The sequence below is a fragment of the Martes martes genome, assembly GCF_963455335.1.
Source record: "Martes martes genome assembly, chromosome: 14".
NCBI classification, from domain to species: domain Eukaryota; kingdom Metazoa; phylum Chordata; class Mammalia; order Carnivora; family Mustelidae; genus Martes; species Martes martes.
Window position 1 is genome coordinate 26,703,773 of NC_137902.1, and position 13,633 is coordinate 26,717,405.

Here is a 13,633-nt window from a genome sequence, read left to right on the forward strand (position 1 = left end):
TAAACACCGTACTAAATGTTAAATAAATTATCTTTGGAGTTATGATCCAGAGAAATTATAGAACATTCTAAATCATTTTAAAAATAGTGTTCAGTTGGGTTAACTAAACTCTACTCACTATGTTGAAAGATTTTCCATAGTAAGGTTAAAATAAAAATGTATTTTGGGGGCGCCTGGCTGGCTTAGTCTGTAGAGCATATGATCCTTGATCTCAGGGTTGTGAGTTCAAGCCCCAAATCGGGCATGGAGCCTACTAAAAACAACAACAACCCTATTTTGGGTTGATCTCTTCTATCCAGAAAATTATAAGAAACCCTTTCCTGAACATTCACTCTCTTTAAAGTATTTCAAAAGATTGACTTGAAGTCATGGATATGTAAACATTTTTTAAGTGTCCACATGGGCAAAATGCTATAAAAAGAATAATAAATTGGAACAAAATTGACAATACAGATTATATGAAGAGCCTTTACAAACTCACAAGAAAAGGACCAAAGTCCTCGTAGGAACAGGGACAAAGGGTATGAACAAGCATTTCCCAGAAGGAATGCTAATGGCTTTCAAACATATAACCAGATACTCAGTCTTACCCATAATTAGAGAAAGTACTATACACACTTAAGCAACAGGAAGGAAACTTTTGAAAAAAGATTTTTATTTATTTGAGAGATAGAGAGTGTGAGTCGAGGGAAGGGCAGAGGGAGACAGTCTTCAAGCAGATTGCCCACAGAGCGCAGAGCCTCACGCAGGGCTCCATCCCATGACCCTGAGCTCATGACCCAAGCTGAAATCAAGATGCTTAACTGACTGAGCCACCTAGGTGTCCCCAAAACCATCTTTTCTATCCTGCATTTGTTATAATCTTGAAAGCAGGACTTGACTGCTGCCTTTTAGCAAATGGTAGTAAATGTGATGGTATAGCAGAGATGGGAAGAAATGCAAGTCTCTCTCTTCTTTTCTCAATAGACATGGTAGTTATCACTCTGTGTTCCAAGCAGTGTGCCTTTATTGTCCAATGGAGTAGGCAAGGGAACGCAGGGGAGCTATGGGGCCTAAAACGAAGTTTTCAAATTCTTGCTCATGATTTCAAAATTCTGCCCGAAGGTGCATTTTCAGAGGGGCTTTGAGCCCTTCTCCCTGTCCCCTACCACTCCAACCTCGTCATCAATTATGCCATTCCTGTTGCTCTTACTGTGCTAACTTTCCTCACCCAGATAGTACTATTGACACATTTTCTTAAATGAAAAATTTAAAACAGAAAAGTTGAATGAAATGTACCATGAACTGGGGCGCCTGGGTGGCTCAGTGGGTTCAAGCCTCTGCCTTCGGCTCAGGTCATGGTCCCAGGGTCCTGGGATCGAGCCCCACATCGGGCTCTCTGCTCAGCAGGGAGCCTGCTTCCCTTCCTCTCTCTCTGCCTGCCTCTCCCCTTACTTGTGATCTCTGCCTGTCAAATAAATAAAATTAAAAAAAAAAAAAAAAGAAATGTACCATGAACACTCATATACCCACAACCTAGATTCTGTAGTTAACATTTTACTGTATTTGCTTTATCTTGCATTTCAGTGAGTTGTAGAGGTCAGTACGCTTCACCTGTAAATGCTTCAGCGTGTGTGCATATACCTGGTATATATTAGTTTATGGGCCTTTTCATTTATCAAAAATTTATATACAGTGAAATGCTCAAATCTTAAATGTCTCATTGGGTGTATTTTTTTTCATTTGATGCATTTTCGACAAGTGCGTCCGTACCCGTATAACCCAAATCCCCTTAAGCTTTAGATATAGAATGTTACTCCAGATAGTTTCTGTATATTCCTTCCCAGTCCGTCCCTTTCCCAGTGACAGGATTCCCAGTGGTAATCACTGTTCTGATTCTTCCATTATAGATTAGTTCTCTTCCTTACACTTCACATGAACAGAATCATACAACATGAACTCTTTTGTGTAACGTTTCTTTCATTCAGCAGGACGTTTTTGAGATCCGCCCACATTACTGTGTGTATCAGTAGTTCTTCCCTTCTTATTACCGAGTAGCATTCTGTCGGGTGAATTTGCCCATTCTCCTCTTGTTGGCTGCCTGGGCTGTTTTCAACTTTTGGCTGTTATGACTAAAGTTCCAATGAACATTCTTGTGCAAGTCTTTTTGTGGACATATGCTTTCTCTTGGGTAATTGCTAGGTCATAGAGTAGGTATATGTTTAGATTTATAATAAACTGCCAGACATTTTTCCAAAATGGCTGTACCATTTTGCTTTCCCACCAAGGTTGTAGCAGAGTTCCTTCCTGGCCTTCAAAAATAAAATATATTCATATATATATACATATACACACACACACACAATTGTGTGTGTGTACACATTATACACATGCAATTACATATATAAAATTACATATATACATATATAAATGTATGTATAATATATGCATATACATATGTATACAATTATACACATATATTTATAATTTCTTCATATTTTCTGGACATAAGCCATTGGTCAGATATACATTTTGTGACCATTTTCCCCCAGACTGTGGTGTATATTAAAGTATATTAAATGTATATTTTTGGTGAGCAAAAATTTAAAATTTTGATAATGTCTCATTTATTAGACTTTTCTTTCATGCTATTGCTGTGTCTTAAGAGACCTTTGCTTAGCCCCCAAGTTGCAGAGATATTTTGATATATTTTCTTCTATTAAACTTATAGTTTTAGATATTATGTTTAAATTCATTCTCAATTAATTTTCTGTTTGATATGAGGTAGGAGTCAGAGTTCGTGTTTTTCCTTAGGGATAGCCAGTGGTTCCAGTTCCCTGTTATCCTTTCTCTATTAGATTGCTTTGGCATTGCTATAGACTGTGTCATGGACAGACTGTTGTCCTTGGATTTCTTGGTTATCCTAGAGCGGGGAGAGAAAGTTACTCCTTTCTTGTGTCCTAACCCCATCACTTATATCTAGACGTATTCTAGATACTCCTCTGAGTTCTGACTCATAAGCCTATAGAATTTTCTGTGGTTGGCGATGAGTTGTCATGACTAGGTTATCTGTTCTGTCTGAAAACAGGATGGCCAGTGTCCCGGTGAAGGAACGGGTGAAGGTGTCTCAGAACTGGAGGTTGGGGCGCTGCCGAGAGGGGATTCTGCTCAAGTGGAGATGCAGGTAAAGTAGCCTCTTACCTCTTTTAAAGCTACCTGCGACAGAAAAGCATGCTGGAAAGTAAAAAGTCTGGTCCTAGCTAGAGTGGAAATGTGTCTCTCTTGAGTGGTGTGGCCCTGGTGATCCTTTAAACATCATGAATGGGGCGTCAGAGGGACAACTTCTTCTTCTTCTTTTTTTTTTTTTACATTTGTAAAAATTTTTAAAAAGTGCGCTTTATTTTAACAAATTCCACATTTTTATGATTATAAAAATAACACGTGTATTGTAGAGATTTGAAAAAATAGAAAAGTTTAAAGAAGAAAACAAAACTTCCGTATAATGCGCCAACTCAGAGGTAACCGCTGTTAATGTACCTCATTGAAAGAAAGAAATGAAGCCAGGGTTTCAACCCGTCTTGTTTTATGCTTGTTTAGTTTAAATCCACTCTGTGGACTCACACCTCCACTTCCTTCATTCCATTAGCCCTCAGCCCAACTTTATTACGAAGGCAAAATGGGACCTATGGGCTTGGCTCTAGATGTTACAGGAGGTAGAGCTCGGGACTGCGAGGAAAGTTAGACAGTGGCTTTGGACTGCTAATACCACACATTTTATGCTTCACTGATGCTACATTATTTCATAGTTACCACTTGACTCCCTACCAGAAAAGTGCTCCTTATCAATTGGTTGGAATGGATAAGGAACATCATGGTTCCTCATTGCAAGTTGACCTGCATTCAGGTTTCTTCCTTTGAGGACCCCTTCTCCCTTGCTGGTGTCCAGTTTCTGCTGCTTTCCTGGGTGGTGGGTGCTGCAAAGTGTGTGTGGGTCCTGGCGCTGGTGATGGTAAAGAAACTACTTGGGGGGAGAGAGATTTTTATGGTAAAAAACTTCATCCTGTGCTTCCCGCTTTTGCCTTTTAATACCAGAAAGTAGAGTTTATTTCTCTATCAAGGTTTTGTCTCTGATGTCTTTTTTGGGGATGGTTTCAAAGCAGTTTGGCAAATAAACACACAAAGCAGTTACCAGGCTGCCCCGGGATTCTCGACTGTTTGCCTGGCGTGAACCTGGTTTCTCATCCTAGGCAAGTGGCTGCTTACCAGATGGCTCTAAACGCATGCATTCCAGCCCCTTCTGCTTGCTCCCCACTTGAGTGTGCCACAGACCCGTGCAAGGGGCCGTTGAAGAAAGAAGCACATAATGAGTGAGAATATAGGCATCTATACACACTCTTCACATGTCCTATATAATATATGCACATGCTTGTAAAAACCTCCTGAGCAGAAACTCAGCTACTACAAAGTCCAAGCTGCATTTAATGGCCCGTCAAGTCAATTTGCAGAACTTTTCCACATTCCCATGACGCTTGTATTAAGGAAGAAACACAGCCCAGTTCGCTCAGACAGGCTTGGCAGTGGGAGATGGTGACTCTGTAAATGCAGATGAATCCGCTGTCCCTGTGCTTAGCTTGGGATCGGGTAGCTACAGAACTCCTGGGTAGAGTAGGACAGGCTGCTGGGAGGTCTGCCTTGGAAAGGGGCTTAGTCTCCACCGAGAACCTCGGGTCTGGCAGAGTCAGCCTGCCTTCCCTTCTATCTTTTTTCCTTTTTTCTTTTCTTTTCCTTTTTTCTCTTCTCTTTTTCTTTCATTTTCTTTCTCTCTCTCTCCTCCCTCCCTCCTTCCTTCTCTCTGTCTCTCTTTCTTTCTTTCTACCTCCTTCCCTCCCTTCCTCTCTTCCTTCCTTTCTTTTTCTTTCCTTCTTTTAAAATACTTTATTTATGTGTGTGTGTGTGTGTGTGTGTGTGTGAGTGTGTGTCTGTGAGGCAGAGAGAGAGAGAGAGCGCACGCGAGGGGGAGGAGCAGAGAGAGAGAGACAAGCAGACTCCACGCTGAGTGGAGCCTGTCTCAGGGCTTGATCTTTCAACTCATGACCTGAGTTGAAATCAATTGGTCGCTTAACTGACTGAGTCATGCAGGCACCCCTGACAGAGACTTCTTTCTTAAGGCTCATTCTGTGCCGTGGGACTGGCCTGTGGCTTCTGACCTTTCTTCCTCCTGCCAGACTATAGAGGGAATCTTTAACTATTTGTGGATTTCTTTTATCAGCTGCCTAGGAGAGCTGACTATTTCCCTGGAGCCCCCAAACTGTAGTGGACTACTGCACAGCCATGTTTTCCCATTGCCCCACTTACCCTCTAATACAGAAACAGCTATCCCCTGGGCGGACCTAGATAACTAACCACTGCCTTAGCATCCTTTCCTAAATGGCTTTTATTTCTTTCACTTATGAATGACCCCTTTGCTATAGCGGGATAAGGGAATGGGGCTTCTTGGGGCTCACTCTTCTCTTTTCTCCATCTGCTGTGTTGGGGAAAGAAGTAAGAAGTATGTGTGGGAGTCTTGGAACCTCGAAACTTACTGCTTAACACTTCAAATCAGGGAGGATGCAGAATGAAAGAAAATCACTTCATCTGGGTGGAAGGTTTCTTTTTTAACCCTCTCCACGTCCCAGTCATTGAATTCGCCGAGCTCTGCCTACCCCCAAGAAGTCTATGCTGCCAGTAATTTGAGTCTTAAGCATTCTCTAATTCAGAGTGATATTTAATTGATCTTTTAGTTCTGACTTTCTATTAGAAAGTCCAAAGAAGATTAAGTTACCATAAAACTCAGTCTCTCTGGTTTCCTGAGGGTGGCCTAGGGGTACATAATTTTACAGGAGAGGAGGGAGGTGAAGGCTTAGCTGTGCAGGTTATCCTTGCTAAGTTGGGGATCAGTCAGCCTCTCCAAAGATTGGAGTCGAGTTTTCATGCTGTATCTTGATAATTCTTAAATTGTGTTTTACGTCTCTGCAGTCAGATGCCCTGGATGCAGCTAGAAGGTGATTCTCTGTACATATCCCAGGCTAATTTCATCCTGGCCTATCAGTTCCGCCCAGATGGTGCCAGTTTGAACCGTCGGCCCCTGGGAGTATTTGCTGGGCATGATGAGGACGTTTGCCACTTCGTGCTGGCCAACTCGCATATTATCAGTGCGGGAGGGTAAGTGCTGCAGGCTTCTCCTTCTCCCTTAGCATTCTTCAGGGGACTTCTGCTTGTCTGCCTCTGATTTTCTCTCTCAACTCCAAAGAGGTGAGGAAGGAGACCGTAAGAAGAGGGAGTGTTTTTTCCCCCCATTTGTAGCAGAGAGATTTACCCAAAGGCATTTAATAGGGTTAGCTGGAGAGGGAAAACAGGAAGAGCTTTAATGAAAAGTGAAGCTGGTTTTGATACTCTCATGGGGGAGATTTGTTTTATCTCTCAGCTCTGCTCAGCCCCAAGTGTACTGAAGAAGTAGAGGTGTCTCAGAGCTCGGTGCCTTGTTGAGCTGAATTGCTTAACACAGCAAATTTGGACATCACTGGAGACTCAGGCTGCTTCTGTAGCCTTGTTCTCTTCCGACAGAGAGAATAATTGGCTATTGGGGGTGGGCTCCCTCTTTCTTTCCTAGAGATGGGAAGATTGGTGTTCATAAGATTCATAGCACCTTCACTGTCAAGTACTCGGCTCATGAACAGGAGGTGAACTGTGTGGATTGCAGAGGGGGCATCATCGTGAGTGGCTCCAGGGACAGAACGGCCAAGGTGAGTGGTCTCCCCCTTACGTAGGGTTATTCCCGCCTGTCTATAGGGAGTGGGGTGGGAGAGGGTGGATAGGGCCTTGAGTCTTGGGATTGGCTGAGGGCATTGGGTGGGGGTAGGGGGGGAACGACACGATAAAGGACTCACTTATGTGCCTCTGGCATGCAGGTTACCATGCCAGGCTCTGTCCCTGCCAGCTGGCCTGAGAAAGGAGTGGACAGTGGCTGGGAAGCTTGCCACTCACTTGAAATGTGGCGTGAACTCAAAAACAGAGGGCCTGGCTAGCTTTTCCTCCCTGCGCTGTATTTCCTCAAGTTTGTGGGCTGAGTTCTGACCCCAATATTTTATTTTAAACTCTCCCTCCTTTTGCTTGCTCTCTGTTTAGGGAGGTTAATTTTTCACCACCTTGTTTATAAGCAATCAGGCTGATAATTAAAATGTGTTTTTACTGCTTCTCTGGAGAGTGATGTGGTCAGCAAGCAGTAGAAAGACGAGGAGAGAAAGGCATTTTGGTGCGTCATTGCCAAACTGCCTGGTCTGTGGTCAGTCATCTGCCAACGCGGAACAGAACGAGGCCGATAAGTAGTGTGACCCCTGCTTTAGGGACTCCACTCCTCCGAGTTTGAGTCAAACAGGCCTCCACCCATGAGACAGAGAAGAACGTCTTTCTCCCTCCCTGTGTCCAGCGGCCCCAGGCTGGGCCCGCACATACCTGGTCTCTTGGGGCTGCTGTGAAAACTGCGCTGACAATTCAATCGAGGTGCAGGAGGCCCGACAGTATCGTACTTGCCTGTTTTCCGGCATCTGGAGACTCCATAGTGCCAACAGGAGCAAAAATGCCTGCTCATGTCAGCAAATGGGCCACTACGACACCTGGGGAGGGTCTCTGGAGAGGGAAGTTGCAGTTTTTACTCGTTAACTTTTCTGACTTCAGGTACCCTCTGGTGATTAGTCCTTCGTATAAAAATGCCACCAATTTATATAAAAAGAAGGACTGCATATGGTCCTTTCACTTCTGGAAGTTTTTCCTCCCTTAGCTCATTTCTTCCTTACTTCCTTACCTTGTATTCTGTCAGAGACGTGCACACCAGCACAGGAAGCCTGAGAAACACCTGGAAAAATCTTTTGAACCAACTTGGAAACTGAATTTCCTATTGCCTGTTTCCTGTTTCCCTTATCCCGTACTTATTTCAGGTTTCTGATTGGTCACCGTCGTTGTACCATTCCTTCCAAAGAGACTGGCCCTAACTTGCTCTACTCCTCAGAAATCAATTTGCATAGAAATCTTTTTGGCATGTGCGACCTAAAAATACTCCCATTGCCTTCTGGCATCTTCCTGTTATGGCTTCAAGTCTCCCCTGACCCCTCTTTTCAGTGACATGTCTTTCTTCTGTCCTCTTCTCTGGGGTCTGACACCCAGAGCAATGAAAACTAAGCTTTATGACCAAAGGTAGCAGTCCAGGGGGATGGACTTGTAGTCAAACGGTAGTAATCCTAATATTTGGGATATTGGGTTAGTTTCATGTTTTTTTTTTAAATTTTGAAAATATTTTATGTATTTATTTGACAGAGAGAGACACAGCAAGAGAGGGAACACAGCAGAGGGAGTGGGAGAGGGAGAAGCAGGCCCCCCGTGGAGCAGGAGGCCCGGTGCGGGGCTCGATCCCAGGACCCTGGGATCATGACGTGAGCTGAAGACAGATGCTTAACAACTGAGCCACCTAGCCGCCCCTAGTTTCATGTTTTAAGTACTGACTCAACCCTGTTTGATAGATTCAATTTGTTTTTAAGCATTAAAGTAGGTACTTTCTAATTTTAAAATTGTCACCACAGTTCATCCTTTTCCCATTGAGGATTTCTTTTAAGTCAGTGACAGAATTTCCCCTTGTGTCCTTGTTCTTCAACTCCAAAAAGCTGGACTGCTGTTTTGGGATTCCCCAGTGATCTCCAGGCCAGCCCATCTTTGCAGATTTCTGGTTGCTGTGTCTGCTCCCTCTCTGTTGCTGTCTTTGCTTCTAGCTGTCTTCATCTTCCTGACCTGTTTCTACATTACCCACTGCTGGTCTTTTATAACCAGCCCTCCATTCTTTTTGGTGGTTTCTGCAGTCCCATAGCTGCTTCTGTAGGCTGCTTCTGATACACGCCAGCCTTCATGAGAACTTAGTCATGCTTGCCTATAAACATCTATAGCCTGTTTGTTGGGAGTTTCCCCAAATACATACTGTGTTTTAGGAAAGAAATTTGTTTTTATTGGGGTGAAAGGAACGAAAACATTTTCTTTGTAAGACTTCTGAGTTAGGGACTGCTCAGAGAGCCTTCTTCCTCCTCCCCCCTGCCACTTTCAAACTTATCGTGACTTAGTGTGGGTTGCCTCTCTGGGGTTTAGGGAGGCCAGCTCCGTCCTGAGATGTGATAGGAATGTAGGAATGTTCTCAGTGGTCCTGGGCTGGTTCTGACCATTCTTTCCTTGTCTCCTTTAGTTCTCTATTTTTCCATTCATTCCTAAAAGTACCTACTATATGCAAGTCGCAGTGCACAAGGCACTGGGGCTCATCAAAGGTGAGGAAGAGATGGCCTCTTCTGGAGGCAAGCTGAGACGTGCCTGCAGTGGCGAGGAAGCTGATGGGAAGTGGCCAGGACTGTGAAGTGTGAGGCCCTAGGGAGAGGGCCAGAAAGAAAGAGGGTGGAGAGATCACATCTGGCTTGAAAGGGGAGACTTTATGAAGGAAGAAACATTTGAACTTGTTGGTTTTTTTTCTTCTTTTAGTTATTTTTCAATGCAGAGGTTTGCTTGTTTATGTATAAGCAACCAGACACGATGCTGAACACTTGACAATTGTTCATTTTCACCTTTTCTCCTTTAGGAGAATTGTTTCTTGACATAATTATGCTCATAGTATGTTTTGCATGCTCCATTACCCTACTGTAGCTACTTTATGTTACAAGGTTTCCTATTATTATTACATATTATTTGTGCCATCTTTAATGGCTTAATGAGTAATAAGACCCACCATTGCTGAATGCTGGATACCTGCCAGATGCTGGCTTACTGTGTTTGGTGCTTTACGCATTTCTTGACTTTTCTGAAGCCCTCAAAAGATAGGTATTATTTCCCATTGTACACATGAGGAAACTGAGGCTAAGGAGTTCTGAAACATCCCTAAGATCAGAGCTAATAAGTAACAACTGGGTGCAGACACATGTGTCTGATTCCAAAGCCCATGCCTGCTCTTCCTGCAACGCCTGCTCTTCTGCAACCGTAGGCTGCTGGGAACATTTTTACTGCACAGGTTTCTCTTCGTTTTAGGATCGTTATCTTCAGGTAGGGCTTCAGCGATAGAATGACTGGGTGTGAGGCTTTGGTCGTTTTAAGGGTCTTGATGCCTGTCTTCAACTGCTTTTCTGAAAGGACTGTATAAATGTCCACTTCTGCTGAGTTCTATCTTTTCCAGGGGTGGGTTTGTTTTGGATTTGACCACTGAGAGTAAGGTGTGATCAGCATATTGTTGTCAACTCCCTTCCCTCGGGCGTCATGACACTCGGGTTTCTGGTGGATGGTGTGCTGCTGCTGCTGCGGCCAGGGGCCTCCTGGCCACTTCCCTAACATCGTGCTCAGCATGGGCAGCAAGCTTCCCGAGCCACTCCTAGAGACCAGGAACCTTGTGCTGTGGTTTGCACCATGGAATCCACCAGCCCCTTTCTTGGGGGGCACTGGTGACTTCAGGACTGGAGTTGGCCCCAGAGATTGTGTAATCAGAGGCCTTAGTGTCTCCCCACCCTCCTACCTGCCTCCTAGGGAGTTGGCTTCTGAGGAAAGGCAAACCTCTCGTTCGGAGTGGGACTGTGTGAGAGAAGACATTAAAAGTGCATCTTGTTACAGGCAGAGTGGCCTGGCTGTAGATCCAGAGTAAGCCAGAATCATGGCACTCCAGGAAGGTTGTGGTATTTACCTTTGTTTTCTGCCCGTCCTTGTTCAGGATCTTCTTGTTAAGTTTATTTTCTTTTCCTACGTTGGAAGGAACTCACACCCTCTTCCCCCTGTCATGCATACACAAAATCTTAAAACACTTTCTCCTTTTATAGGGAAGACATGTCATGTGACCCTAAGAAGGCAAGACCACCCCCGCTCTGTCACCTGCCCCTTAAACTCAAGGAATGTCTCTAGAAAGTTCTTCCATCTAAGGTCCTGACTGGCTTTTGTGTGTTCCCCTTATAGCACTGCGGGGACCTTGAGAGGTCAGTGATCCATCTTGCAGCCTCAGGGTCCCTCCTTGGCCGCTGTCTGGGACAGCCCTGTACATCCTTCCTTTCTGTTTGGTTAGAGGCTTATTTCCCCGAGTGTGTCATCTGGGGTTGGGTGAGGTGAGGGGGGCCTTGTGCTTAATGGGAGATTTCTAAATGCACTGGCCGCTGAGGGCTCCCTGAGTGTTGATTAGAGCTAAGCCCGGAGTGGCTGCTAATGTACATTCCTGACTGATAGGGACCAGATAACGTGCTCCAAGCAATATTTTTAACCTGTAGAAGATATGGGAGCTTAAAAGAGCTAAGCTTTTCTGCTACTTTTGGTGACACTAGGTGCTAAATTCCCTGCTGACACGAATAGCACTGGATCCTGGGCATTATCAACAAACAAACAACGACACACCACCTTCGTGCTTTGAAGCCTCTCTTCTTCCCTTCATTCCTTCCCTTATGTCTCTCTTTTTACTCCTCTCTCCTTGCTGTCCTTGTTCCCCCACACTGGGCCTTGATGATCCTCCTCCCTACCTCCCAAAGGAAAATCTGGGTGAGAGAGAGGAAAAAGGAAAACCCACAAACACAAGGAGGTGAGTCCCACCTGTGCACCCTGCTGAGTCAGGTCTCAGCTGAAGAGTGTGGACTTCTGATTCCCGGGTATAGAATTGGGTGGTGCAGAAAGGGCTCTCAGGTGGACGTTAAGGAGGGCGGTCCGTATGGGAGTCAGGTCTCAGGTCGGTGAGCCAGAGGCTGGGACGGCTCCTCTGCTCCTCCGAGCTCAGCATTTGCAGGACAGAAAGGACTTCCCATTCCCCTCCCCCGCCTCCCTGGGACACTCAATCCCACATCTCAACCCCAGGCAGTGCCAATGAGAGCGTCTTCTCTCCTGTTTCCAGGTATGGCCTTTGGCCTCGGGTCGGCTGGGGCAGTGCTTACACACCATCCAGACTGAAGACCGAGTCTGGTCCATCGCTATCAGCCCAGTACTGAGGTAAGGGAGATGTTTTGGGGTATGGTTTTGTCCTGTGTAATAATGCTTTATTTTCTGAGGTCGGGTGGGCTCGGCAGTCTTCCCCCGTATACTGCAGGCTGCTTTGAGCCGGTCTTCTGGAGATTTTGAAAATCCTCCAGAGGCTTGAGTCTGTGGCTCATTTCATATATGCATGGGTTGGAGACAGCATTCCAGAGATAACTTCCTAGGCATCTACCCCGGAAATATGAGGGAAAAGATACCGTTAAAATGTAACCGAGGCCATCTGTTCCAAGAGTGCCCCTTCTGGAGCATATGCCCTCTGGGGCTACTTCCAAAGCAGAGGCCTGTTAGCTCCCCTGGGAAGTTACTGCACCAGCCAGCCTGCTCTCACAACCCACATCTGGTTTGTTCCCCTTGGAAAATGTCTTCTGGAGTATCCCTTCCAGAGCTGAGTCATCAGGACAGGTGTGAGGCCCATGTCCAATTGGGCCCTCATCCAAAGGCAGGTATGTGGGGGTAGAGTGATAATTGTGGCAGAAGTGCTAAATTTTTGATGGTGGCTTTACTTTACTCTTCGGCCTCTTTCCTCTGGCTTTACCAGTAAACAAGTGAGCTTTGCATCCTGACTTCTGCTTTCTAGGCTTTCCCGAACCAAGGCTGAGCCTCTCTCCTCCCCAGCAGGATACATGGACTCTCCTCCTGCACCTGCTCTGCCAGAGTGTTCTTCTAGGGTCTTCCCTCACTACCCTTGGCCCTCACTTCTCACCTCAGTGATGGGTGGGAAAGCTGTAGGGCTGCCACCCTCCAACAGGGGGTTTAAGTCAGTCACTAGTTTTACGAGAGAGTTGATTTCCACCCCCCCCAACTTAGCCCCCTTCAGCCTCCCTCTCCTCACCCCACGGAGCCTACACCCCTCCTCCTGCCCCCTTTGCAACTCCCTTTCAAATTTTTTTCTTTCTAAAGAATTAGAGCCGATTAGCCACGTCATTAATTCTTCAATTTGACGGCTGATATAGCAGGACCTGAAACACATTGCTGACCTCAGAGAATGGAGACCCCGTTCCTTAGCATATTGACGATGGGAGAAGTTAATTAAAATTCCACAGAGCGGAGGTGTCGGCTAACCTATAAACCTGTCGCTGTTCAGAACAAATCATTCTAGCAATCGTAGGAAAGAGGGAAGGAAAGATCAGCAGGGAGTAGAGAGGCCTAAGTGTGTGGGAGCGGACAGTGGAGAACAGAGCGATCAGGCAGGGTCCCCTCCACAGTGGTTTTCCATTGCTCCCCCTTTTAAAGCCAGTGGGCCAGGCTTGGGGGTCTGTGGGCTGGATGTGTGTAAGGATTGAAGGAAGGCTGAACAGCCTGTGGGAGGTGGCAAGTGGGCTGGTAACCATCTTACGGACTTCTGCTGATGTCAGGAGACTAGGTTAGGCTGGGGTGTGTCCGATGGTAGAGGGAAGCCCCTCAGGGCTGGTGATCTAGACCAAAGAACATGGCCATTCAACTAGCACCCCATCCCTTGGTCCTCGACTCTAGCCACCTCTCTGGAATGTGTCAGGCTACCCGTAACAGAGTAGAGCATGGCAATGGTTGAAGATAGCTTCAGTCAAAAAGGTTGAGGTCCGAGTTGGCCTCGTCATTAAGAAGCATATAGGGGGCACCTGGG

General features: G+C 45.6%; 1 protein-coding gene across 1 annotated transcript in view; it reads left to right on the top strand.

The window, feature by feature from the left end:
* FBXW4 (F-box and WD repeat domain containing 4) overlaps positions 1–13,633 on the top strand; it is a gene marked incomplete at its 5' end in the record, with an annotated part of 80,640 nt that overhangs the window by 15,206 nt on the left and 51,801 nt on the right. The window contains 4 exons of the mRNA XM_080822782.1: positions 3,068–3,163; positions 5,995–6,180; positions 6,629–6,761; positions 11,891–11,985. Coding sequence (XP_080678908.1) covers positions 3,068–3,163; positions 5,995–6,180; positions 6,629–6,761; positions 11,891–11,985 — 510 coding nt within the window. The remainder of the gene's footprint in view (positions 1–3,067; positions 3,164–5,994; positions 6,181–6,628; positions 6,762–11,890; positions 11,986–13,633) is intronic.